Source organism: Anolis sagrei, chromosome 3 (assembly GCF_037176765.1).
Source record: "Anolis sagrei isolate rAnoSag1 chromosome 3, rAnoSag1.mat, whole genome shotgun sequence".
NCBI lineage: Eukaryota > Metazoa > Chordata > Lepidosauria > Squamata > Dactyloidae > Anolis > Anolis sagrei.
In genome coordinates this window covers 28,104,914-28,132,586 of record NC_090023.1, presented here as the reverse complement: position 1 = coordinate 28,132,586, position 27,673 = coordinate 28,104,914, and the positions used below count along the sequence as shown (strand labels likewise).

At 41.5% G+C, this 27,673-nt stretch overlaps 1 protein-coding gene across 1 annotated transcript; it reads left to right on the top strand.

Moving 5' to 3' along the window:
- Positions 1-913: 913 nt before the first annotated feature.
- LOC132772156 (gap junction beta-6 protein-like) lies at positions 914-27,643 on the top strand. The gene is made up of 2 exons (XM_060770962.2): positions 914-1,182; positions 25,545-27,643. The coding sequence occupies exon 2, from the start codon at positions 25,567-25,569 to the stop codon at positions 26,356-26,358; it is 792 nt and encodes a 263-aa protein (XP_060626945.2). The 5' UTR covers positions 914-1,182; positions 25,545-25,566; the 3' UTR covers positions 26,359-27,643.
- The last annotated feature ends 30 nt before the right edge of the window (positions 27,644-27,673 follow it).

The window sequence follows — 27,673 nt, the reverse complement described above, 5'->3', positions numbered from 1 at the left end:
AATAATCTTGATGGTTCATAGGGGAGAATACGTTCGGAGAGGTAAACAGGGCCCTATATCCACCTTCTTTGGAAGCTTTTAAGCAGAGGCTGGATGCCCATCTGCAGAGGCGGCCCTAGGTAATTTTCAATGGTAAGCAAACAGTATTTTGGCGCCCTCCCCCTCCAACCAATTATTGATATATATTTTCTGTTCGTCGTGGGAGTACTGAGTGCCATATTTGATTCAATTCCATCATTGGTGGAGTTCAGAATGCTCTTTGATTGTAGGTGAACTATACATCCCAGTAACTACAACTCGCATATGTCAAGGTCTATTTTTCCCCAAGAGTGCCTCAAGAGTGCCCCTAGGCACAATCAACTATACTGAAAATGCTTACTTTGCGTAATAGGTTGCTGAGGCTTCCCCCGGACTGCTAGGGCTGTTGTGAGCCGAGGGGGCGCTCCTCAAGTCATGGTCGAGGGGCATTTACAGAGGCGCCTCTGCACCCCTGGCAAAACAAAAGTGTACTGCGACTGCTTACTTTGCGTAAGGGATGAGCCGCCCCTGCTCATCTGTCAGAGGTTCTTTGAATGCAATTTTCCTGTTTCTTGGCAGAATGGGGTTGGACTGGATGGCCCATGAGGTCTCTTCCAATTCTATGATTCTATGACCTGGAGGGCCCAAGTCTGGAGTAGAGATTTAGCATCCTTCCTTCCTTCCTTCCTTCCTTCCTTCCTTCCTTCCTTCCTTCCTTCCTTCCTTCCTTCCTTCCTTCCTTCCTTCCTTCCTTCCTTCCTTCCTTCCTCTCCATCTCCCCGATCTTTTCCTCCCCTTGAGACGTGTCCCTCCTCCTCTTCCTCCTCCTCCTCCTGGCCACCCCAAGGCCTGCAGAGGGGGCGTGGAGGCGGGCGGGCGCCAGGTGTGGGCGCGGTTAAAGCCTTCTCCTGCTCCGAGGAGGAGCGCGCAAATCCTCGCTTGGCCTCTCCGACGGCGCCTCCCGAAACCCGTCTCCTGGAGGACAGCGGCGGGGAGGGGTCTGCTTTTCGGAAGGAGAGCCGAGAAGAGGGGGGTATCCTGGCCCCAGGGAGACCTCAGCCCCTCCTTCTCCTCCTCCTCCTCTTCCTCCTCCTCCTCTTCCTCGATGGTGCGCTCGACCCGGCGAGGCGCTCCGGGGCTCTGATCTCCCTCCGACGCGGACAGGTGAGCTTCCTGCGCCCTCGCTGCCTCTTTCCGCGCTTGATCTAGGAGCCCCAAAGGGAAGTGGGGAGAAATCCGGAGTGGGTTCGGATGGAGTCCCTTTCCCGGCGGGAATCCACTCCTGATTCCTCCCCACTCCCCCCTGGGAACCCCTTGAACCAAGAGCGCCTTTCCTTGGCCTTGAATTATACTATTTTTCTTCCCTGATGGCATCTTGTCAGACTCGAGGTATGGCATTTTGGGGTTGGGGAAAATGCTTGGAGGAAACTAGTTTGGGAACTCTGCCCTTCCGATCCAAAATCAAAGGAGAGCAGGGTTGGTGTGCGTTTTCCGGGGTGTCTGGCCATGTCCCAGAAGTATTCTCTCCTGACGTTTCGCCCGCATCTATGGCAGGCATCCTCAGAGGTTGTGAGGTCTGTTGGAAACGAGGCAAGTGAGGTTTAGATATCTGTGGAATAATTTCCAGGATGGGAGAAATAACTCTTATCTAGGTTCTTATGGGTTTTTTCGGGCTATATGGCCATGTTCTAATCTAGAGCATTTCTCCTGACGTTTCGCCTGCATCTATGGCAAGCAGCCATAGATGCAGGCGAAACGTCAGGAGAAATGCCTCTAGAACATGGCCATATAGCCCGGAAAAAAACCCACAAGAACCTAGTGATTCCGGCCATGAAAGCCTTCGACAATACATAGAACTCTTATCTGTTTAAGCAAAGTGTGGATGTTGCAGTGGATCACCTTGCTTAGCATTGAATAGCCTTACAGGCAGGAAGCAGCCAAGCCTTGAAGCTGCAAGGCTATTCAATGCTTTTTTTTTCATGTCAGGAGTGACTTGAGAAACTGCAAGTCACTTCTGGTGTGCAAGAATTGGCCGTCTGCAAGGATGTTTAGGATGTTTTGGATGTTTTACCATCCTTGTAGGAGACTTCCCTCATGTCCCCACATGTGGAGCCGGAGCTGACTGAGAGAGCTCATCTGCGCTCTCCCCCAGATTTGAACCTGTGACCCAGTGGTTCTCAACCTGTGGGTCTCCAGATGTTTTGGCCTTCAACTCCCAGAAATCCTAAAAGCTGGTAAACTGGGATTTCTAGGAGTTGAAGGCCAAAACACCTGGGGACCCACAGGTTGAGAATCACTGCTGACCTGTCAGTCTTCAGTCCTGCCAGCCCAAGGGTTTAACCCACTGTGCCATTGGAGGCTCCTTATTCAAGGTTAATCAAGGTGGGTTGCTGTGAGTTTTCCAGGCTGTATGGTCATCTTCCAGAAGCATTCTTTCTTGACATTTCACCCACATCTATGGCAGACATCCTCAAAGGTTGTGAGGTCTGCTGGAAACTAGGCAAGTGAGGTTTATATATCTGTGGAATGATGTCCAGGGTGGGAGACAGAACTCTTGTCTATTTGCGGCAAATGTGGATGTTCCAAGTGGCCATGATCCAAGTGTGTTGTTGAAGGCTTTCATGGCCAGAATCAATGGATTGCTGTGAGTTTTCCAGGCTGTATGGCCATGTTCCAGAAGCATTCTATGAAGCTGCAAGGCTATTCAATGCTAATCAAGGTAGCCAACATTAACACTTGCTTCCAGAAGAAAAGGGTTCTTTCTCCCACCCTGGACATCCCATATATAAACCTCACTTGCCTAGTTTCCAACACACCTCACAACCTCTGAGAATGCCTACCAAAGGTGTGGGTGAAACGTCAGGAGAGAATGCTTCCGGAACATGGCCATACAGCCCGGAAAAAGCACGGCAACCCAGTGATTTTGGCCATGAAAGCTTTCAACAACACATGTACAGAATAGTTTTAAAGACAATTTGGCGGCAGAAATATATTTGTAGGGCTAAGATTTGTTGAGTGCTGCTAGTCTCCAACTGAGCCGCGTTTTAACAAATCTAAATTTAATTTAATATATATTATTTTATGTATTCATTGGATACCTCTGGGTGTTATGTATTCATTGGATACCCCTGGTGGTGCAGTGGGTTAAACCTTTGTGCCGGCAGGACTGCTGACCGACAAGTCAGAAGTTTAAAGCCAGGGACAGCAGATTGAGCTTCCTCTGTCAGCTCCAGCTCCCCATGCGGGGACATGAGAGAAGCCTCCCACAAGTATAGCAAATATCCGGGCATCCCCTTGGCAACGTCCCTGCAGACGGCCAATTCTCTCACACCAGAAGCGACTTGCGACTCAAGTCACTCCTGACACGAAAAAATGGATTTCTCCCAGAATGGAATTCCTTAAGTGAAGAAAGAGATGGGCTGTGTGCAGATCGAGAGTTTGCAGATCACGATTCATTCAGTATTGGCTTATCAATTATTCTTAGTCGTCAAACCTAGGCTCCTTCCACACAGCTGAATAAAATCTCACATTATTTGCTTTGAACTGGGATATTTGGTAGTGTGGACTCAGGTAACCCAGTTCAAAGCAGATATTGTGGGTTGTTTTACCTGTATATTCTGGGTTTTATGGCTGTGTGGAAGGGCCCCTAGTTAGAATGTCCCATGATTGGATAGTCAGAGTCACATAAGTAACTACTACTAGAAGAAACCACTCAAGAGCTTAGGAAAGTTACTGTTTAAACCTTGTTGTGTGCCTTCAAGTACTCTTTGACCTGTGGTGACCCATCACAGGGTTTGTTTTTTTTTTTTTGGCAAGATTTGTTTAAACTACAACTTCCTCAAATCTGTCAATCATCACAGTCAATGGCTATGTTGGCTGAGGAATTCTGGGAAGTGTCATCCAAAAAGGTACCTGTATATATTCGAGTATAAGTTGACCCGAATATAAGCCAAGGCACCTAATTGTACCACAAAAAACTAAGAAAATGTATTGACCAAGGGTGAGAAATGCAGCAGCTACTGGTACATTGAAAAATAAAAATAGATACCAATAAAATTACATGAATTGAGGCATCAGTAAATGTTTTTAAATATTTACATAAAATTGTAATTTAAGATAAAACTGTCCAACTCTGATTAAACCATTGTTCTAACCTTCATCAATGTAAATGTGCTTAGTATCCTTCCAATAATAATAGAGTAAAATAATAAATGTAATAAAAATAGTAATAATAGAGTAAAATAATGGAAATGTAATAATAACAGTAATAATAGAGTAAAATAAAAAAATATAATGGGTTGTTGTAAATTTTTCGGGCTGTATGGCCATGTTCCAGAAGCATTCTCTCCTGACATTTTGCCTGCATCTATAGCAGGCATCCTCAGAGGTTACAACAACCCAGTGATTCCAGCCATGAAAGCCTTTGACAATACAATAAATATAATAATAATAGAGTAAAATACTAAATGTAATAAAAATAGAGTAAAATAATATAATAATAAAGAGAATAAAATAATAGATATAATAATAATAATAGAGTAAAATAATAAAAGTAATAAAATAGAGTAAAATAATATTATAATAATAATAAAGAGAGTAAAATAATAGATGTAATAATAATAATAATAGTAAAATAATGGAAATGTAATAATAACAATAATAATAATAGAGTAAAATAATAAATGTAATAATAATAACAGAGTAAAATAGTAAATGTAATAATAATAGATTAAAATAATAGATGTAATAATAACAATAATAATAGTAAAATAATGGAAATATAATAATAATAATAGAGTAAAATAATAAATGTAATAATAATAATAGAGTAAAATAGTAAATGTAATAATAATAGAGTAAAATAATAGATGTAATAATAACAATAATAATAGAGTAAAATAATGGAAATGTAATAATAAAGTTTAATAATAAATATAATAACAATAATAGAAAAAGAATAAAAGTAATCATAATACATAGAGTAAAATAAAAATGTAATAAAAATAAAGTAAAATAATGTCAATGTAATAATTAAATAATAAATGTAATAAAATAATAATAACAACAGAGTAAAATAATAAATAGCCTTGAGTTGAGTATAAGCCGAGGAAGGCTTTTTCAGCCTTAAAAAGAGCTGAAAAACTAGGCTTATATTCAAGTATATATGGTAACTTTTCCAAGCCCTAAAAAAGCGGAGTCTTTGGGTACTATTTGAAAGAGAGCAATAAACTACATGGAGCTTGTTCCCATGGAAGAGGATTTTTCCTATAGAGACTTTCCTTCCTAGTAAAATAAATAAATAAAAATAAAGCACGATCTGTTGAAGAGTCCATGAAACTAAGACTTGCCTATGAAAACTGATGTTATTATAATTTTTGTTAACATGACGTTGATGCCACTAGACTGTTGTTGGTTTGTTTGTCTGTCTTTCCTTGATGAATATCTCTTGGAATCATATGCAAGCGTAGTAATAAAATAGAGCAATAATCTTTCACATGCCTCCTTTCCAGATTTTTCCATTCCATAATGGTCTAGTTTTAGGGGGGCTCCTTCACTCGTGATTTTTGTTGGTTTAGTAGCGTAGGTTAGTCAGGGTTAATATCTGGCCTGGCTCTTCACAATAGGTTGGCTGGGTTGTAATTGACCTGCACAACAGGTTTGGTAAACATGGTGTTTAGAGAGATGCCAGGTCGTGGAATCCATTCCTTCAATTGCAATCTTGCCTTTGTCTCGTTTCCCTCTGATCTCTCGTCTATTGGATTGCAAGGACAATCCTAGAGATAGATGTCAGGTTTATAAGTAACAGAGAGGGAATTTTGTTCAGAGAAATCAGATTGTTCTTTTTTTGTTTTGATCAGACACAAGAATAGCAGTCCTGATGTCTGATCAAAAGATCCCCTGCCACATACAAAGATGAGATTGTTGACAAATTGCTTAATCTCAGCCATAAAATTGAATTCTTGATGCCTCTTTCTGATATCCATTGTAAGACCGAAGCTATTCCTGTATGGAAATTGGCCTGCCTCGTATTCAAAAGATACTTTTATTGACTTGCCAAGAATGCACTTACTTACACACCTAATAGCACCCTAGATTACTAAACCTGAAAACATCTAATTTACTTTTTCATCAGCCTGCACCAGTTTGTAACTCTAAGTGGATTCTTATATCTATTACACTCTCCTCTCCTTCCCAACATAATTACAACACTGTAGAGTTTCAAGAGTCCTTGAAGAACAAACCCAATCCTCTGCCAAGTCTCGCCATCACTTCACTTCTGTTTTGTTTTTGTCTCTAGTTTGCTATCATGTAGTTGCTTCTCTCGGTTAGGTAAATGTGGCTATCTTGTATTCGTATAGTGTTGGATCTCTGATAAGCTTGACAATAGATTTAATGTGTGTAAGGATTAATTTCAGATCTCTCTTTGGTTGGTTTTGGCAGATCATTAGCCAAGGAAGAGTGGATTAACACAAGGTTAAACCCATGTGCTGGCAGGACCGCTGACAGACAGATCAGCAGTTCAAATCACGGAGAGCAGGTTGCGCTCACATCTGTCAGCTCCAGCTCCCCATGCGGGGACGTGAGGGAAGCCTCCTACAAGGATTGTAAAACATCAAACATCCAGGTGTCCCCTGGGCAGACGGCCAATTCTCTCACACCAGAAGCGACTTGCAGTTTCTCAAGTTGCTCCTGACACACAAAAAAGACGAGGAAGAGGAGTCCCCAGTGGCACAATGGGTTAAACCCTTGTGCCTGCAGGACTGCTGACTGAAAGGTTGGCAGTTCAAATACAGGGAGTGGGGTGAGCTCCTATCTGTCAGCTCCAGCTTCTCATGCGGGGACATGAGGGAAACCTCCCACAGGATGGTAAAACATCCAAGCATCCCCTAGGCAACATCCTTGCAGACGGCCAATTCTCTCACACCAGAAGCAACTTGCAGTTTCTCAAGTCTCTCCTGACATACACAACGTCCTTGCAGATGGCCAATTCTCTCACACCAGAAGCAACTTGCAGTTCCTCAAGTCACTCCTGACACACGCAGAAAGACAAGGAAGAGGAGCCCCCGGTGGCGCAATGGGTTAAACCCTTGTGCCCGTAGAACTGCTGACGGAAAGGTCAGCAGTTGAAATCTGGGGAGCAGGGTGAGCTCCCATCTGTCTGTTCCAGCTCCCCATGCAGGGACATGAGAGAAGCCTCCCACAAGGATTGTAAAACATCAAACATCCAGGTGTCCCCTAGGCAGCGTCTTGCAGACGGCCAATTCTCTCACACCAGAAGCAACTTGCAATTTCTCAAGTCGCTCCTGACACACAAAAAAAGACAAGGAAGAGGAGCCCCTGGTGGTTCAATGTGTTAAACACTTGTGCCTGCAGGACTGCTGACCGAAAGGTTGGTGGTTCAAATCCAGGGAGTGGGGTGAGCTCCCGTCTGTCAGCTCCAGCTTCTCATGTGGGGACATGAGAGAAGCCTCCCACAAGGATGATGAAACATCTAGATGTCCCCTGGGCAGCGTCCTTGCAGACAGCCAATTCTCTCACACCGAAAGTGCCTTGCACTTTCTTAAGTCGCTCCCGTCATGAAGAAAGAAAAGCCAAGGAAGAAACAAATGGGCCAAACCTTTCTGATTACCATGCCAAGCATAGATGCAAATAGAAATGAATCATTTTCCTCTTCTTTCTTCAAACAGAAGAAGAGCCCTCTGTCAAACTGATGGGCTCTTTTAAATATTTGATGGTGTGCATCACTCAAGAAGTGCCATATATCTCAGCGATAAATTAGTTAAATTTGGTGAGGATTTTTGTTTGTTTACCTTTCCTTGTGTATTGTCCCATTTGGAGATCAGTCTGGGAGAGGATCAGATTGTTGGTGACATCCTCTGTACAAATATTGCTTTCTTTCATTCTTGGAAAGAGTTCTTCATCTCTTTCCCATAATGTGATGGAGGCGCCTTCTTTGGAGGCTTTTAAACAGAGGCTGGATGGTCATCTGACGGGGTGCATTGAATGCGATTTTCCTGCTTCTTGGTAGGGGTTGGACTGGATGGCCCATGAGGTCTCTTCCAACTCTGTGATTCTATGATCTGTAATGTTGGGGTAACTGTAGTTTACTTCACATAACAAGGTTTTTGTGAGGATCAATGTGAGTAGAGCTGGAAGTATCTCTCCTTGTGATAGGTATTATAAAAATAACTGATGCAGTGCCCAACTATTTCTGTTTGGAGTCATGTTGTCCCTACAAGACTATCTGGAATAGCTGAAAGTCCATTTGCATTTAACACCTAAAGTCTGTTTGCATTTAACATTTAACAGGGTATAGGGTTATAGCTTATGCTGAATGGGGTTACACTACCTCTGAAGACACAGGTTCGCAGCTTGGTTCTCCTGGACTCATCGCAGAGCCTGAAACCCCAGGTCTCGGTGGTGGCTATGGGAGCTTTTGCATAATTGAAATTGTGTGCAAGTTGCACTCGTACCTTGGGAAGTCAGACTTGGCCACAGTAGTCCATGCTCTGGTTACATCCCAAATAGACTACTGCAACATGCTCTATGTGGGGTTGGCTTTGAAGACTATTCGGAAGCTCCAAATGGTCCAATGGGCAGCAGCCAGATTGCTCACTGGAGCAGCATACAGGGAGCACACAACCCCCTATTACATCAGCTCTACTGGCTGCCAATCTGCTACCAAGCACAATTCAAAGTGCTGGCTTTAGCCTATAAAGCCCTAAATGGTTCTGGCCCAGCTTACCTGTCCCGACGTATCTCCCACTATGAACCACCTCAGAGATTAAGATCGTCTGGGGAGGTTCTGCTCTCAGTCCCATCTCCTTTGCAGGCGCGACTAGTGGGAACGAGAGACAGGGCCTTCTCAGTGGTGGCCCCTCGGCCGTGAAATTCCATCCTCAATGATATTGAATTAGCCCCTTCCCTCCTAGCCTTCAGAAAGAGCCTTTGGAGAAGTGCAATATAAGGATATGGAATATGTGCAATGACTATTGGAATGGCTCCAAATTGTGATGGTGAATGGCATGGTTTTAATAATGGATGTAATGTTTTTAACTGTTTTAATGTGTATTAATTTTAATTTATTTTTAAATTTTAATTGTATGTTGCTTTAAATGCATTGAATAGTTGCCTATATGTAAAGCAACCTTGAGTCCCCTTTGGGGCTGAGAAGGGCAGGGTAAAAATATGGCAAATAAATAAATAAATAAATATAAAACATTCCTAATTTCTGTAACTAGACTGCAGAAGTTTCAGAAAGTTGTTTAGAGAATCTGGGAAGAAATAAGAGCAATCAGATTTTCTACAAAAGTTGTTTTCAATCCATATTAGGTAGTGCTTTCTCCCTCCTCCTCTGCATTTCCACATCTTCTAGTGGCTTGGCAATTTGCCCCAATGTTTTCAACATACCGTACTGCTATGTGAATTGTAAGAAACTAAACCAATGTTTGCTTTGCTTTACTGCCTAGTGCCACAAGGAGTGCAAATGCACCAAACATTTGAAGCACTTCTTATCTTGTTGTTAATTCCAAGAATCTCAAAAATATATGGCTCTTTTTGGCAGCTTTTGATAGTCTTTGCCAAACCACAACACATAGGAAATAAACGATGGTGACAGCAATCAATTTAATTAGCAACACACCTGCAGTGATTTTTAAAAGCCTTACACCAGTGGCTCCCAACTTTTTTTTTTGGACCAAGGACCACTTGACCAGGGACCACTCTCCAACATTAGTTCCAAAAGAGTTACAAATCAGTTTTTGGTCAACTTTAGATTTGGTTGGGTTATTTGAAATTGCATTGGATAGACGACATCTGGAACATGGCCATTCAGCCCGAAAAACTTACACCAACCCAGTGATTCCAGCCATGAAAGCCTTCGACAATACACATCAGCTCTAGTTTCTGATACAGAACATATGCCATCCAGTAATCACCATCTGCTCGCCCACAGAAAACCATATTTAATAAGCCTCGGCACTATAATAGGGTTTTGTGAGACCAGTTGTTCTCGTTGCAACAGTGTAGTAACTATGAGCCCGTGGACTATATTTTAGTCCCTGCGGATCACTGGTGGTTCATGGACCACATGTGGGTAACCACTGCCTTACACAGAGACTGGGATTTACATAGGTCCTCCCTATCATCAGCCTAAATTAAACTATTTGCAAACTCATTACTGATTAGGAAAAGAAAAGTGTTTGTATTTTCTTTATCACTAGCTGTTCCTGGCCATGCTTTGCTGTGGCCTCAGTCTGGTTCCTTCTTTCTCTACCTCTTTTCTTCTTCTCCCCTTTTTCTGTCCCTTCCTCTTTCTCTTCTTCCTTCCTTCTCTACCTCTTTCCTTCCTTCCTTCCTTCCCTATTTCCCTCCTTCTATCCCTCTTTCCATCATTCCCTATGTCTTTCTTTCTTTCCATCCTTCAGTCTTTCTATCCTTCCTTCCCTCCTTCCAGGGCAGTTATTTTTGCACATGTGCTGTAACATCTTTTTGCTTTTTTGTGTTTTTAAGTCCCTTCCACCTGGCTTTTTTATTTTATTTTTTTCAGTAATAGTCACTCGTTGAGTTGGTAGGTGTCTTGTGGCCAGATTTGGAATCATTTTGTCCAGTGGTATTTGAGTTATGTTAATGGGTGTCCATGGTTGAATGAAGAATTGAAACCTGGTCTTCAGAGTCATATTCCAGTGCTCATACCACGACACCATGGTCCTACTAACCTCCGCCAATAAGGGACATTTACAATGGAGTCTGGAAGCCAAACTCTATGGCTTAGGGATCTGGATGTGAGAAGGTTAAGAAGGGGCATGATAGTTATGTTTAAATATTTGAATGTATGTCAAATTGAGGAGGGAGCAAGCTTGTTTTTGGATGCTCCACAGACTAATGGTACATCAACACCAGGCATGGGAAAACTTCAGCCCTCCAGATGTTTTGGACTTCAATTCCCACAATTCCTGACAGCATCAGGCCCTTTACTTTTTCCCCTCAGCTGCTTAATTAGACTTGGGATTCCACTGACTTTGGAGGAGCTTAATATATTCATGACAAAGAGAAACCTTCCATGTGATTGGAGTTAAGCAGTAGTTCTTTCCAGACTTTCAGGCACTACTTCCTAATATGAGGAAAGGCAAGAAGTGTGTCAGCTAAATATTCTGGGAATTATGATAAAACTGTCTCTTGTTTTATTTATTTAAATATTCTTACTCTGCCTTATATCCAAAGATCTCAGGAAGCTGTACAATAAAATCAATTTAAAACAATACATACAGTGTTCCCTCAGTATAAGGGCCCCTTGGTGATGCAGCGGATTAAACCACTGAACTGCTGAACTTTCTGGCTGAAAGGCTGGCGGTTCGAATCTGGGGAGCAGGCTGAGTTCCCACTGTTAGGTTCAGCTTCTGCTAACCTAGCAGTTCAAAAACATGCAAATGTGAGTAGATCCATAGGCACCACCTTGGCAGGAAGGTAACGGTGCTCCATGCAGTCTTGCTGGCCACATTACCTTGGAGGTGTCTGCGGACAACACCGGCTCTTTGGCTTAAAAATTGAGATGAGCACCACCACCTAGAACCGGACATGACTAGGTGGTGGTGCTCATCAAGGGGGAACCTTTACCTTTATTGTCAGTATCCTCTGGGATTTGGTTCCAGGATGCTAATGGATACCAAAATCTGTGGCTGTTCAAGTCTCATTGTATACAGTGGTATAGTAAAATGAATCCCTTTATATAAAATGGTAAACAATGGCAACAAGTGACAAAAGGAGCCCGAGGACCTATAAAACGGTGGGAGGCTATAGCAGGGCATGCCTACAACGTTAACATAGTGCTTGGTGCATGGAGAAATCAAGGTTTTCCAACCTTGGGATTGGATTCTTTCTTAAAAGAAATGCTTTCCAATTGTGGTTTGTTGAATCCATGGGAGTAGAATCTGTGGATACCGAGTGTCGACTGTGATATCAATTAGTTACTTTGAGTTTTCCGGGCTGTATGGCCATGTTCCAGAAGCTTTCTCTCCTGACATTTCACCCACATCTATGGCAGGCATCCTCAGAAGTTGTGAGGTCACAATCTCTGAGGATGTTTGCCATAGATGCGGGTGAAACATCAGGAGAAAATGCTTCTGGAACATGGCCATACAGCCCGGAAAACTCACAGCAACCCAGTGATTCCGGCCGTGAAAGCCTTTGACAACACATGCGATAACAATAATTTTAAAGTAATTAACTAGCCAATATAAAATTAATGTAAACAATTTAAAAGAGCACCAAGCACAACGCATGTTCAAACTGGATACAATCAGTTAGGCCTAAAGGCTTGTCATGTTTCGACTTGCTATTGAAATGATATGAATGTCAGTGCAAATCAGGCCTCCAAGGAGAGGATGCTGCTTTGAATGGGACCCAAGCATGTGAATAATGTAAGGAGGAGTCAGGTCAGCATCATACAATAATTGTGTATAAGAATATGTTGACTTTTTTTGGGAAATGGTATTTATTTCTATAATTTTGGACTGGGAACCATATAAACCAGGCATGGGCAAACTTCAGTCCTCCAGGTATTTTGAACTTCAACTCCCACAATCCCTAACACCCTACCAGCTGTTACAAATTGTGGGAGTTGAAGCCCAAAACACCTGGAGGGTTGAAGTTTGCCCATGCCTGATATAAACACATTAAGCAGAATTAATGAATTATACCATACAAGGGGACTGTAGATATAATCTTAATACATGTATTACATATATGCTGAATTCTTTGCTAGTGTCTTCTGTCAACTTGATTTATATACATTTTTCTGCAATGTATTATACAATTAATTAAAGCAAGTGAAAGCCTTTAGAAAGATAATGATTGATGTTAAATATATAAAGCCTTTTCTTCATGCAAGGAAACATTATTGACTTTGGGTTGCTGTGAATTTTCTGGGCTGCATGGCCATGTTCCAGAAGCATTCTCTCCTGACGTTTTGCCCACATCTATGGCGGGCATCCTCAGAGGTTGTGAAGTTTGTTGGAAATTAGGCAAGTGGAGTTTATATATCTGAGGAATGTCCAGGGTGGGAGAAAGAATTGTGGTCTGCTTGAGGCAAGTGTGAATGTTGCAATTGACCACCGTAATTAGCATTGAATGCCCTTGCAACTTCAAAACCTGGCTGCTTTCAAAACTTGGCTGCTTTGAAGCTGCAAGGCCAGCTAATAGCTCCCAACAAAGGATTCCCCAGGAAGGTAGCAGCTAGGCTTTGAAGCTGCAAGGCCATTCGCTGCTAACCAAGATGGCCAATTGCAACATTCACACTTGCCTCCAGCAGACCAGAGTTCTTTCTCCCACCCTGGACATTCCACAGATATATATAAACTCCACTTTCCTAGTTTCCAACTGACCTTACAACCTCTGAGGATGTCTGCCATAGATGTGGGTGAAACATCAGGAGCGAATGTTTCTGGAACATGGCCATACAGCCTAGAAAACTCACAGCAATCCAGTGATTCTGGTCATGAAAGCCTTCAACAACACATTGATTTTATTCCTACATAATTTTCCATTCCTTTTTCCTTGTTTTGAATATACAAAGAAGAAAAAGGCCAGAATAGAGAAAGCATATCTGAAAATAAGTCTGTCAGACCATGCAAAAATCAAAGGGGTTGAACATTTAAGGGATTATCTCATTAAAATATCAAATCTATTTATTTACTTGCAAAGTATCTGGATTTTTTTTGTTTGTTTTTGTTTTTTGGACAGCAAATATGCCATGTCCATGAGATTAGTGCCAGGTTGCATTTTGGCCTTCCATGACTGGAATAGTAACCAGTGGTAAACTTGGCAAATAGTACGACTTCTTTCAACAAGGCGGCCAAAGTGGAGTCTTTGCCCTTAGAAGAACAATTCTGTGTTTACTCCTATTTTTATGACCAGCCCACACAATATACCTGCATATTGAAGTGAAGGACACTGATATAACTCTACAAACAAAGTCAAATATGCTTGAAATAAATGTTTATTTTGTGTGAGGGGAACAAAATATTTAGAAATGATTTATCATTAGTTACTATGAAGAGTGCAGTAGTATTTAAGAACAACATTAGTTTAAAGAAACTGAATTATTTTTCTAAAAACTGGAATTTAATAATTGATAAAGAAAGAAAGTAATGACTGAAATATTCCAGAATCACACTTCGTCAGTCTTGACCATATCATACTGGTTATGTGAATATTTTAATTTGGCAAAACTGATATTGTGTTGTCGAAGGCTTTCATGGCCAGAATCACTGGGTTGCTGTGAGTTTTGCGGGCTGTATGGCCATGTTCCAGTAGCATTCTGTCCTGATGTTTCACCTCAGAGGCATCCTCAGAGATTGTGAAGTCTGTTGGAAACTAGGCAATTGAAGTTTATATATCTGTGGATTGTCCAGGGTAAGAGAAAGAACTTTTGTCTGTTTGAGGCAAGTGTGAATGTTGCATTTGGCCAGTAGATTGCAAATAACCAAGACAGTAAATAAAGAGCAACACTTAAAAAAAAAAAAACAACAACAACAGGGGAATTCCAGACAGGAAACAATCAGGGCCAGCTAACACCTCCTAACTAAGGATTCCCCCAGGTAGGAACCTGCCAGGCTTTGAAGCTGCAAAGCTGTTTAGTGCTAATCAAGGTGGCCAATTACAACATTCACACTTGTCACAAGCAGACAAGAGTTCTTTCTCCCACCCTGGATATTCCACAGATATATAAACCTCACTTGAGTAGTTTCCAACAGACCTCACAACCTCTGAGGATGCCTGCCATAGATGTGGGTGAAATGTCAGGAGAGAATGCTTCTGAAACATGGCCATACAGCCCGCAAAACTCACAGCAACCCAAAACTGATATTGTTCCCAGTATAAACGAATTGGCAAATTCATATTGTAGCAACTAGCAACACATACATATACAAGGCCTCCACTTACCATCATAGTAAATCAAAATGCTGGATGTTTTATTAATATTTATAAACACAGAAATGAATTGCATTAAACACCCCATGACTTGTGACACATAGCCTCTAACTATAAAGAGGAGTTGGGTTGCTCAGATTTATGGCTTGTTGGGATGGTTTACACTATAGTTAAGTACCTTGTTGGGTTTCTTCAATGCCCTATGTTTAAACAAGGACTTCATTGTCTTGTTAATATCCTTTTACTCACTGTTGCCCAACCAGAATATAATTAGGTGAGTTGAAAAGGCCTGCTGGTCTATCCTGTCCAAATGATATGGTTTCCAAACTGTACAGCTGAGTAACCCTTATCCCAAATGCATGGGACCAGAAATATTTTCAGTTCTGGACTTTTTTTGATATTGCTTAAATGTACATCATGAGATATCTTTGAGATGCAACCCAGGTCTAAACATGAAATACATTTATGTTTCATAGATACCTTATACACGTAGCCCAACGTAATATTTTCATAATTTTGTAAATGAAACAAAACTTGTGTACATTGAACTGTCAGAATGCAAAACAAAAAATGCATATCTCACCTACTCATATGGACAATTTAAGATATTGATGTCATCAAGGATTTCAGATCTAACCACATCTGCAGTAATCTCTAATGCAGAGTTTCTCAACCTGGGGGTCGGGACCCCTGGGGGGATTGTGAGGGGGTGTCAGAGGGGTCGCCAAATACCATCGGAAAACACAGTATTTTATGTTGGTCATGGGGGTTGTGTGTGGGAAGTTTGGCCCAACTCTATCATTGGTGGGGACCAGAATGCTCTTTGACTGTAGATGAACTATAAATCCCAGCAACTACAACTCCCAAATATCAAAGTCTGTTTTCCCCAAACTCCACCAGTCTTTAAATTTGGGCATATTGTGTATTTGTGCCAAGTTTGGTCCAGGTCTATCATTGTTTGAGTCCACAGTGCGCTCTGGATGTAAGTGAACTACAACTCCAAAACTCAAGGTCAATGTCCACCAAACCCTTCCAGTATTTTCTGTTGGTCATGGGAGTTTTGTGTGCCAAGTTTGATTCGATTCCACATTGGTGGAGTTTAGAAATGCTCTTTGATTGTAGTGAGCTATAAATCCCAGCAACTACAACTTCTAAATGACAAAATCAATCCACCCCTAACCCCACCAGTATTCAAATTTGGGTTTATTGGGTATTTGTGCCAAATTTGGTCCAGTGAATGAGAATACATCCTGCATATCAGATATTTACATGACGATTCATAACAATAGCAAATTTACAGTTATGAAGTAGCAATGAAAATAATGTTATGGTTGGGGGTCACCACAACATGAGGAACTGTATTAAGGGGTCGCGGCATTAGGAAGGTTGAGAAACACTGCTCTAATGTGTCCCTGACAAGTTGCTCAAATCTCAAAGTCATCCTAGAAGGGATGCTTCAAAGCAAACATTTAACAAAGCTACTGATTAAGTACATGTCTCTTGGACTTTGTTATATTTTAATCTGGAAAGTAAAATTCCAATTTAATGCCTCTTGTATCATGAGTTAATCAGTACTTTAAAGGTCTGATGCTTCTTAGTTAGTTAGTTAGGCGATCCCTCGTTTTCCGAGGATGATTGTCTTCCAGTGTTCTTGTGGGTCCATATGTGGCTGTAGAGCCCTATTCTTGCTCTGCATCTTCTCCTGCAGTGAAGACATTGGTTTCCAGGTGGAAGGCGGTCTCGTTCGGGGTTGGCTTGACGTGCCTTCCTCTTGGCACGCTTCTCCCTTTCGCCCTCCATTCGTGCCTCTTCAAATTTTGCAGCACTGCTGGTCACAACTGACCTCCAGCTGGAGCGCTCAAGGGCCAGGGCTTCCCAGTTCTCAGTGTCTATGCCAGAGTTTTTAAGGTTGGCTTTGAGCCCATCTTTAAATCTCTTTTCCTGTCCACCAACATTCCGTTTTCCATTCTTGAGTTTGGAGTAGAGCAACTGCTTTGGGAGATGGTGGTCGGACATCCAGACAACGTGGCCAGTCCAGCGGAGTTGATGGCAGAGGACCATGGCTTCAGTGCTGGTGGTCTTTGCTTCTTCCAGCATGCTGACCTTTGTCCGCCTGTCTTCCCAAGAGATTTGCAGGATTTTCTGGAGGCAGCGCTGATTGAATCGTTCCAGGAGTTGCATATGACGTCTGTAGACAGTCCACGTCTCTGATGCTTCTTAAAGGGGTGAAGAAGGTGGTATTCCATGTGCTGAACTACTTTTAGCAAGCCAAGTGATATCTATGACTAGTCAGCAATGCCAGTTTTCTTATGGACAATATGGTTTTTGCTTAAATCTATGCTGAACAACATGGATTCCATCTCCAACTAAGCATTGTTCATCAGGTTTCACCACTGGTCAGAGTACACATTTGTCTCAGGGTGCATCTACACTGCAGAATTAATATGGTTTGATAAAACGTTAACCTCCATGGGATAATACTATGTAGTCGCAGGGGTTGTAGTTTTACTTTAGTTATCTCTACCCAAGAGTGCTGGTGCCACATAAATGATAATTCCCATGATTGGATATCTTTGAACCTTTGCAGTTAAAGTGGTGTCAAGCTACATTAATTCTTCAGTTAAGATGCATCCTAGGCTTTCCTGCGGAGGTCTTTTTTTTGTTTTTTACGTTTTTTTACATGTCAAAACGCAAGCATACCCTGTAAAAAACAACAATAAAGGAAAAGCCGAGAGGGGTGGAAATAATAATACGTGAAAGCATTAACAAAGAAAAGGGGATCCCTGAGCTGGATGTGGTTGTGAAACCTTGGTCTTATCTTTCTTTTTCTTTCTTTTTTGCTAATATATCTTAATACAAATTAGGTTAACAAATCTAACTTGATGAGAACTATCATAGTCATTCATTTCTATGATTGGAGCCCTTGGTGGCACAATAGGTTAAACCCTTGTGCCGGCAGGACTGCTGACCAAGAGGTCAGTAGTTCGAATCCCAGGAGAGTGGGTTGAGCTCTCTCTTTCAGCTCCAGCTCCCCATGCAGGGACATGAGAGAAGCCTCCCACAAGGATGGTAAAACATCAAAACATTCATGCGTTCGCTGGGCAGTGTCCTTGCAGACGGCCAATTCTCTCATACCAGAAGTGACTTGCAGTTTTTCAAGTCACTCCTGACACGAAAAAAAAATTATGATGATTAATGTTTGGTCCCCCATGATCCCCAATATCCATGGATGATCAAGTCCCACTATATATAGCGACAGAGTAAAATGGTGACCCTTAAATAAAATGGCAAAATCAAGATTTGCTTTTTGGAATTTTTTGTGTTTGGTCATTTTCAATTTATGGATGTAGAAGGCCAACTTATAATAGTCTGTGTTTTCAATTACATGTATCTCACACATTTTATCAGATACTAGCCATCTCCTGCCATGTGTTGCTGTGGCGCAGTGTGTGTATATGTGTTTTGTATGTGTACATATGTGTATATGTGTGTATATAGGTTTGTGTATATATGTGTGTTTGTGTATATATGTCGTTTTGCACATGTGTTATAATGTAATTTTTGTGTTTTGGCTTTTAAAGTCTCGTCTGCTGTGTTTTTATGAGTGATGGTCACTCGTTGGCCTGATAGGTGTGTTGTGTCCAAATTTAGTGTCAATTCGTCCAGTGGTTTTTGAGTTATGTTAATCCCACAAACGAACATTACATTTTTATTTATGTAGATTAGATAAGGTTGAATGGTCAATATGCTTAGGAATGAAGCTTAAACTACAATTTGATAGTGCTTTTGAAATTTCTGTGTATTTCCCTTGTATTTTTCCTACTTTCTCACCAGTTTTGTTTTTCCAACTTCCTTTTTTGTGTTTTTACTCTCTCTGGGTCCTTGTTTCCATCCTTTATTAAGCATGTAATGCCCTCAAATGGCTAATTTCAAGGCATTCTTATTTAGTTGTATCCTGCCTAACAGGACTATCTTACTAAAGCAACAAATCTTGCCAAGAAAACCTGTGATACAGTCACCTGAGGGTTGTAGCAAATTGGAAACAACTTGAAAGCATATAACAATGATAAAACATTAGAAGTGATAAAAGCATATTTATATGTTATGATAGGAATATGGTCCAAATAGACATAAGAGTTAATATTTTACTTGCTAGTAAAATCCCGGAAGCATTATGCCTGCATTAAAAACAAACACGATTGTAAATACGGTCATGACTCTTGAGTCAGCAGTCTCTGTCAGACAACTCTGTAGTTTCCCTATGAGTCAGCTTTAAATTACAGCATTGATTCTTTAAATCTGTTTCACTGAGAACTACTATTTCAGATTAACAGTTCCTGAGAACCATCCCATTTTATTATATTACTAGCTTGGGTTATTAGAAGGTTATTAGAAGGCATTGTTTGTTTTGGGATGTTAAGTAATATCACTGAAGTTTGGTCCCGATCTGTCGTTGGCTGGGTTCAGTGCTCTCTGGATAATTCCCAGATTCCCAGGACAATTACCCCCAAACTCTGATAGTATTTGCAGTTGGCCATGTTGGATCTGTGTGCCAAGTTTGATCCAGATCCGTCCTTGGATGGGTTCAGCACTTTCAGGATGCAGGTGAACAACAATTCCCAAAATCAAGGTCCATTCCCACTAACCCCAGCAGTATGCTCAGTTGGTCATGGGACTTCTCTGTGCCAAATTTGATCCCACTCCATTGTTGGTGAGGGTCACAGTATCAGTGAAGGTACTGCAAGTCCCATCATCCGTGGCAAGTTTGGTCCAGATCCATCTGAATGTAGGTCAAGTACAAGTCCTGTTAATCATAGTGAATTCTCCCCAGACCTCTTGTTCAGTTCCTGAGCAATACCTCTGTTTGTTGTGTGCCATAGGAAAGTGTAGGAAAGGGTTAAGGGAGAGGCCGTGGGTGGGGTTATGCAAATTCCACAGCAATGGAGAGAGAAAGAAACCCTGGGGTGTGGAGTAAAAACAGAACATCTAGGATTAATTTGTCCCACATGAAAGCCTTCGCTTGGGTGGGGGCAGGATGATGTTTGCAGAGGACATTGGCAGGATTTGGGCTACATGTTCATAGCACTCACTATAACCAGCAATGTCAGTGGAGAAAGGGACATGGGTGTCTCCTGCTCAGTGAGAGCTATAGCTTTTTGTGGAGGCGAGACTGTGTGGATGCCTCCACCACATATACACATACACATTTTCACTTTTATTATGTGTATAGATGGCTAACTTGTGAGACTTGTGTTGAAAGATTTCTGAATGGCACTCAGACATTGCCTGCTGGGGCTAAATTAAAAAAAAAATGCACTCATGGAAAAAGTCATGGGTGTACATTTAAGGAAAAACATTACAGTATGGATGTGCATGTAAGATGAAGATTGCTTATGTAGCATGTGATGCAACTCATCACAACAGCCTTTGACTCATCAGGGTTTTCCTCTTATTTTTATGGAACATATACAAGTGTGCCAGGAATCCCTACCTGATCTCTAGACTATAGTGATATAACTGTTGGAATTGTGTTAGTTATGCCATAAAGAAACCATTAGTTACAAATTATTATTGATTTCGCATTATATACAAGCATGCCTGCTTTGTAAAACTGAGACTGAAAATTGCTTTCATTTTGTATCAGTATAATAGATTGTGGAAGGACACTCCACCTGTTGTAGAGGCTAACTGGCTGCCTTTGTATTATTAGTGTAACTTCCTGCTGAGTAACATTGATAGAGATTGAAAGACACACAGTGGATTATGCTTGGTGACCACAATTGGCACCTGTCCACTGTGTAGAAACACACATCCTTTCACATTTTCTGTTTACTAAAATATTGATCAAACCTTGATGTATGACATCAAGTGGCTTAAGGCAAAGCTGAAACCTGCTCTTGTTCCATCTACACCAGTGTAGTTCACCTATACTGTTGTAGTTGTAGTTCACCTACATCCAGAGAGCACTGTGGACTCAAACTGGATCTGGACCAAACTTGGCACAAATACTCAATATGCCCAAAAGTGAACATTGATGGGGTTTTAGGAAAATAGAACTTGACATTTGGGAGTTGTAGTTGCAGGGATTTATAGTTCACCTACAATCAAAGAGCATTCTGAATCCCACCAACAATAGAACTGGAACCCCCATGACCATCAGAAAATATTGTGTTTTCTGATAGTCTTTGGTGACCCCTCTGACCCCCCACCACACACACACACACACACAACCCCCCCCCCCCCCATAGGACCCTACCACTAGGTTGAGAAATGTTGATTTAAAAAGAAGCCACTCACTGCTATTATCAAGTAATAGAGAAATCATTATAACTTGACTAAGGATGAAAACTGGCAGTTCTTCTAATTTTAACAGAGAAGTTGAGTATTTGTACAGAGAGAAAGTATGACTTTGAAACCTTTCTTCTTTACCAATCCTTTAAGTAGTACGAATTACCTAAGAATCTTGACTATGTTGGGCAGCTTCTAACTTAAAACGGCAGTACTAAATTATCTTCAGCTAATAGAGCAGAAAATATTTTGGGTGCTTTCTTGACTAAAAGGGTGTGACAGACAGGTTTGTTGTGAGTGTCTAGGCTTGTTTCCTGCCCAGCACTCAGAGCCTGAGTCAGGGTTACAGAAAGTTAGGTTGATGACAATAGAAGGGATCAAAGTTATTTTCATCCTGTTTTTCAGATAATACCAATCTAGTTCTAAACCAAAAGTAAGTTTAAACGACGAAATTGTTGTGCACAAATCAACTAAACTTATCAGAGTTGAGAAATCCAGAGCCAGGGGTGTCACAAATGGAGTGTGTGGGTAGCACTGGGGGTGGGTGGAGGGGTAACTGTATGGAGGGTTGTTTGTGTATGTGTGTTTGTTTGTGTATGTGTACATTTTTGCAACATATATGGTTGGTGTATTATCTTTTCGAAATAAAATTTATTAATTTTTTAAAAAAACAACAAATGGAGTGTGTGGAGTGCAGATTGTGCTAGGTGATATTATCAAAGGGGGCAATGCCCCTTCTCTTCCTACCCCATAGAGTCCACATAGTTTTGTTTGGGATGACTACTCCTCCCCATTTTTTATCTCTTTCCCCCTTTCCCTGCAGAGATTCCAGTAACTCTGCCCCATACAGCAAGAGACAATAGTGGTGGTGTCCAAGAGCATGGCTGACCTAGGTATCCTCAAGGGTTGAGCCTCAGAGCTGGAAATGGAAAAGATGTTGGGATCCCCAGGATGGGGAGAGGGCTACCATCAGTCTGAGCCATGCAGTTGAATGGCTAATGAATGAGTGGGGGGACTTTTTTTTATCATGTCAGGAGTGACTTGAGAAATTGTAAGTCGCTTCTGGTGTGAGAGAATTGGCCGTCTGGAAGGACATTGCCCAGGAGACGGCAGGATGTTTTGATGTTTTATCATCTTTGTGGGAGGCTTCTCTCATGTCCCCGCATGAGGAGCTGGAACTGATAGAGGGAGCTCATCCGCCTCTCCCCGGATTCGAACCTGCAACCTGTTGGTCTTCAGTCCTGCCGGCACAGGGGTTTAACCCCCTGCGCCACCGGGGGCTCTAGTGGGGGGGACTGACACTGCTCCGAGTGCTGCTGGCCTACTAAGGTGGTGGTGAGGTGAGCCCCTAAAGTGGACTGGATGGATATGCATATGCATGACCACCATGAATGCCACATGGCTTTTCCTTTCTCCTCTTTGTGTCCATTCCTGGAGCTCCTAGCATGGTCTTTCTCAAAAACATACTCCACCTGATTTGTCCCTTCTTCTGCTGCTGCTCTTTTGCCTCAAAAGTAAAAGAGGGTTTTGCGAGAGCTGTCACTGTCGTTGCAACGGTGTAGTAACGCTGAGATTGGGGGCCATATTTTAGTTCTTGGGGACCACTGGTGGTCCACAGACCACAGGTTCGGAACGACTGATGTAGAGCCTAGTGAGTAGTTGGGAAGCATGACGGGTGGGTCTTAACAATTGTAGACCGGGACCCCTGTAATATTGGCTCCCTGGTGGAAAGGGGCCTGTAGGTGACACCATATGTCACTTCACTGAGAAACCTCAACCCCGTTAATGCCACTGTCCATACCACTCTACATGCTAACTCATGTCATTCCCACCTTTCAGGGATGATGGAGGCTATAAACCAGCAAAATGTGGAGGTCCACAGATTCTCTGTCCATGGCATTAACATTCAGATCTGTTTAAGCCATACAGTGTAATGATTTTTGAGGTCTTGCTGATTTTTGCTTTTGTTACTTTCTCTGTGTCTTTGCAATTGCTTACGCTTGCAGGATTGATCCCATGACTCATAACATGGAAATCATTCACCAGAACTGGATGAAAGTTAGCTATTTGTTGCTTTAATGCAGTTTCTTCTAGGGTAACATTTGTGAAAAATTCTTTATCTTAATCCAAACTCAAACATGCCACCTCAGCCCAGTAAAAACAGGTGAAATTTCTACTTTACTGGCTTATAAAGTGACTAGTCACCTATAACTATCATAGACCTCTCTTTCTTCGGAAGTTCTCAAGATAGCAAGTAAAAAAAACCAGAAGAAACTCCCTCAGAAGAAACAAAAGCCCACAGGGCAATAATAGATTTGTATGGAAGGAGTCTCTAATGTCTTAGAGGAGACAGTAATGATATGATAACGGAAGGATGTCACTAACACAATATGCTACCATGCTAGTCAATTGCAATGATGCACAATGGTGTGCCATGCAAGATGTCCTATTTCACAGTGGGAGCTCCCATTGCGCAAAATAATACTTTCCACAATAGGTCATCTTGAGCAGTGTCCACACTGCTATCTCTGCTTTCACAGTGGTTCCAATGACATATCTGTGTCTCCTTATCCCTCTTAAGAATATAACCACTGACAGTGGTGTAATTCAGCCTGATATGATATTAAGTTGGTTTACAATGGCTTACAATGACATAACTTCCCAAAAGGATGCCAGCCTTCTTATTGGCCAGTACTTTGATTTAAGAGTTTAATTGTTTGACCTTCTGGCAAACAAACTACAGTAGAGTCTCGCTTATCCAACCTTCACTCATCCAGTGTTCTGTATTATCCAACACAGTCTGCTTCTCACCCAGATCCACAGCTGTTTCAATACATTGTGGTGTTTTGGTTCTAAATTCATAAATGCAGTAATTACTACATAACATTACCATGTATTGAACTGCTTTTTCTGTCAATTTGTTGTAAAACGTGATGCTTTGGTGCTTATTTTGTAAAATTGTAACGTAATTTGACATTTAATAGGTTTTTCCTTAATCCATCCTTATTATCCAACATTTTCACTTTCAAAAAAAAATTCTGCCAGCCCGTTTATGTTGGATAAGCGAGACTCTACTGTAGTCCAATGTGGGCTAGGCAAAACTACGGTTAGGTGGATCTGTAATTGGTTAAGTGAACGAACCCAGAGGGTGCTCACCAGTGCTTCCTCTTCATCCTGGAAAGTAGTGATGAGCGGAGTGCCGCAGGGTTTCCGTCCTGGGCCCGGTCCTGTTCAACATCTTTCTTAATGACTTGGATGAAGGCTTAGAAGGCATGATCATCAAGTTTGCGGATGACACCAAATTGGGAGGGATAGCCAATACTCCAGAGGACAGGAGCAGAATTCAAAATGAACTGATTAGAGAGATGGGCGAAAACTAAGAAAATGAAGTTCAACAGGGTGAAATGCAAGATACTTCACTTAGGCAGAAAAAATGAAATGCAAAGATAAATAATGGGGGACTCATTCTCGACAGCAGTACGTGTGAAAAAGATCTTGGAGTCCTCATGGACAACAAGTTAAACATGAGCCGACAATGTGATGCAGCAGTAAAAAAAAAAAAAGCCAATGGGATTCTGGCCTGCATCAATAGGAGTCTAGTGTCTAGGTCCAGGGATGTAATGCTTCCCCTATATTCTGTTTTGATCAGACCACATCTAGAATCACACTGTGTCCAATTCTGGGCACCGTAATTCAAGAGAGATATTGACAAGTTGGAATGTGTCCAGAGGAGGGCGACTAAAATGATCAAGGGTCTGGAGAACAAGCCCTATGAGGAGCGACTTAAAGAGCTAGGCATGTTTAGCCTGCAGAAGAAAAGACTGAGAGGAGACATGATAGCCATGTATAAATATGTGAGGAAAGTCATAAGGAGGAGGGAACAAGCTTGATTTTTGCTGCTCTGGAGACTAGGATGCAATGGCTTCAAACTACAGGGGAGGTTTCCAATATATCTCAAATGCCTGCCATGGATGTGCATGAAACATCAGGAGAGAATGCTTCTGGAACATGGCTATACAGCCCAGATAACTCACAGCAATCCAGTGATTCTGGTAGTGAAAGCCTTCGACAACACATTGAATTAAAATTACTCTGTGTGAAAGTGTAAACATGTATACTCCAATTGTAATAACAGTGTCTTGCTTATTTCAGTGGTCCTTCAGCTCATACCTTTTGTAGTAATATTTTGAATAACTTTTTGCTGTTGCAGGATTAACATGGTTTTATAGCATGATTACAATAAAGGATGATCATAGATCATAGAATCATAGATGATGTTAATATGTATTCTTTTTTTTTCATATTAGGTCCAAAGATTCAGACGATAACATGGACTGGGGAACACTGCAGGCTGTTTTAGGAGGGGTAAACAAACATTCGACTAGTATTGGGAAGATATGGCTGACGGTGTTGTTCATCTTCCGTATTATGATCCTTGTGGTTGCCGCGGAAGAAGTCTGGGGCGACGAGCAAGATGATTTCGTCTGCAACACTCTGCAACCGGGATGCAGAAATGTCTGCTATGATTATTTCTTCCCCATTTCCCACATCCGACTTTGGGCCCTCCAACTCATCTTTGTCTCTACTCCTGCCCTTTTGGTGGCAATGCACGTTGCGTACAGAAGGCACGAGAAGAAAAAGAAGCTCCAAAGAGGAGACAAAAACTGTGAATATAAGAACATCGAAGAAATCAAGAGACAGAGGTTTCATATTGAGGGACCCTTATGGTGGACATACACTACCAGTATCTTGTTCAGGCTTATCTTCGAAGCCTCCTTCATGTATATCTTTTACTATATGTACCAGGGGTATCATATGCCTCGCCTGCTGAAATGCAGCATTTGGCCTTGTCCCAACATAGTGGACTGTTTTGTTTCCCGACCCACTGAAAAAACGGTCTTCACCATTTTTATGATTGCAGTGTCCGGCATTTGCATTCTGCTCAATGTCACCGAGTTCTCTTACTTGCTGCTGAAGTTTTGCGTTAGGAGGTCTAGAAGGGCAAGAACCCCAAAGAACCACACCAACCACGAGACCAAAGAGGAAAGTAAACAAAACGAAATGAACGAGCTGATTTCAGATAGTTGCCAGAACACAGTAACAGGATTTCCTACCAGCTAAAATGACCACAAGCCTAGTATGCATTTGCTGAGGAATAAAAGCAATTGATTATATAACTAAGCAATACATTGAGCAGGTAAACTTGAGTATTACTACGTGGTGCAATTAGGCATGTTTTTAAAGGTCTATAACAGCATATTAAGATTAATAAGGATTACAGAAAAATCTATGTCTTTACCAAGTCAGCTGTGATTTGTTAGAGAGTGATACTTGTTAATTGCAGCCATGGGCAAACTTGGGCCCTCCAGGTGTTTTGGACTCCAACTCCCACAATTCCTAACAGCCTCAGTCCCTTTCTTTCCCCCCCTCAGCCGCTTAAGGTTGACTCTGCATCTCGTGGTGCCAGATTGTAGCCTGTTCAGTGCCTTCCAAGTCACCCAATCTTCTGTGTGCCCAGGGGGGGAATCTCTCATTCGGTATCAGCCATTCTGGATTTTTAGCCTGCCACTTTTGGACTCTTGCTTGCTTAGGTGTTCCTGCGAGTATTTCTGTAGATCTTAGAAAACTATTTCTTGATTCCACAAATATATGAATCCCCCTTTCCTGTATTTTATGACTGTTGTGGCATCAAATTGTTGCCAATCTGTAAGCCGCTTTGAGTCGCCTTTGGGCTGAGAAAGGCAGGATAGAAATACCGTAAATAAATAAATTTAAATAAATAAATAAATGTCCTAGTTTTTAACAGACATCATAACCTCTGAGGATGCGTGCCATAGATGCAGGTGAAACGTCAGGAGAGAATGCTCCTGGAACATGGCCATACAGCCTGGAAAACTCACAACAACCCAGTAATTCCAGCCATGAAAGCCTCCAACAATACTATTAGGAATTGTGGGAGTTGAAGTCCAAAACACCTGGAGGGCCGAAGGTAGTCCATGCCTGTGTTAGTGCCTTTATATCAACACTGATCCTAAAATTAAAGGCAAGGGGAAAGCTGCCTTCCATGTTAAATACTGTTAGTATTGCAAGACACTTTATTACAAAGGTAGCTATTTTAATTGTAATCTTGCAACTAAATGAAAGTATTTTTATAAAGTCTGAGATTTTAATGGATGAATGAGTAGTGCCATCTTTTTTTATTAACATTATTATTTTCTTTAAAACAAGCATGAATGGCAATACCTTTATTCTAATAATGTAGGCACGGATGATTTTCAAGCAAATTTATCTACATGCTGTAAATAATTCTATGAATATTCTGTATACTGCCAGTTATAAAATTTTGATGTACTACAATACACTAGTGCTTTATTCGTTTTTGAATAAAATAGATACATTCATTTCATTTTCTGTTTAAGGTCTCAGATTTGTTTTT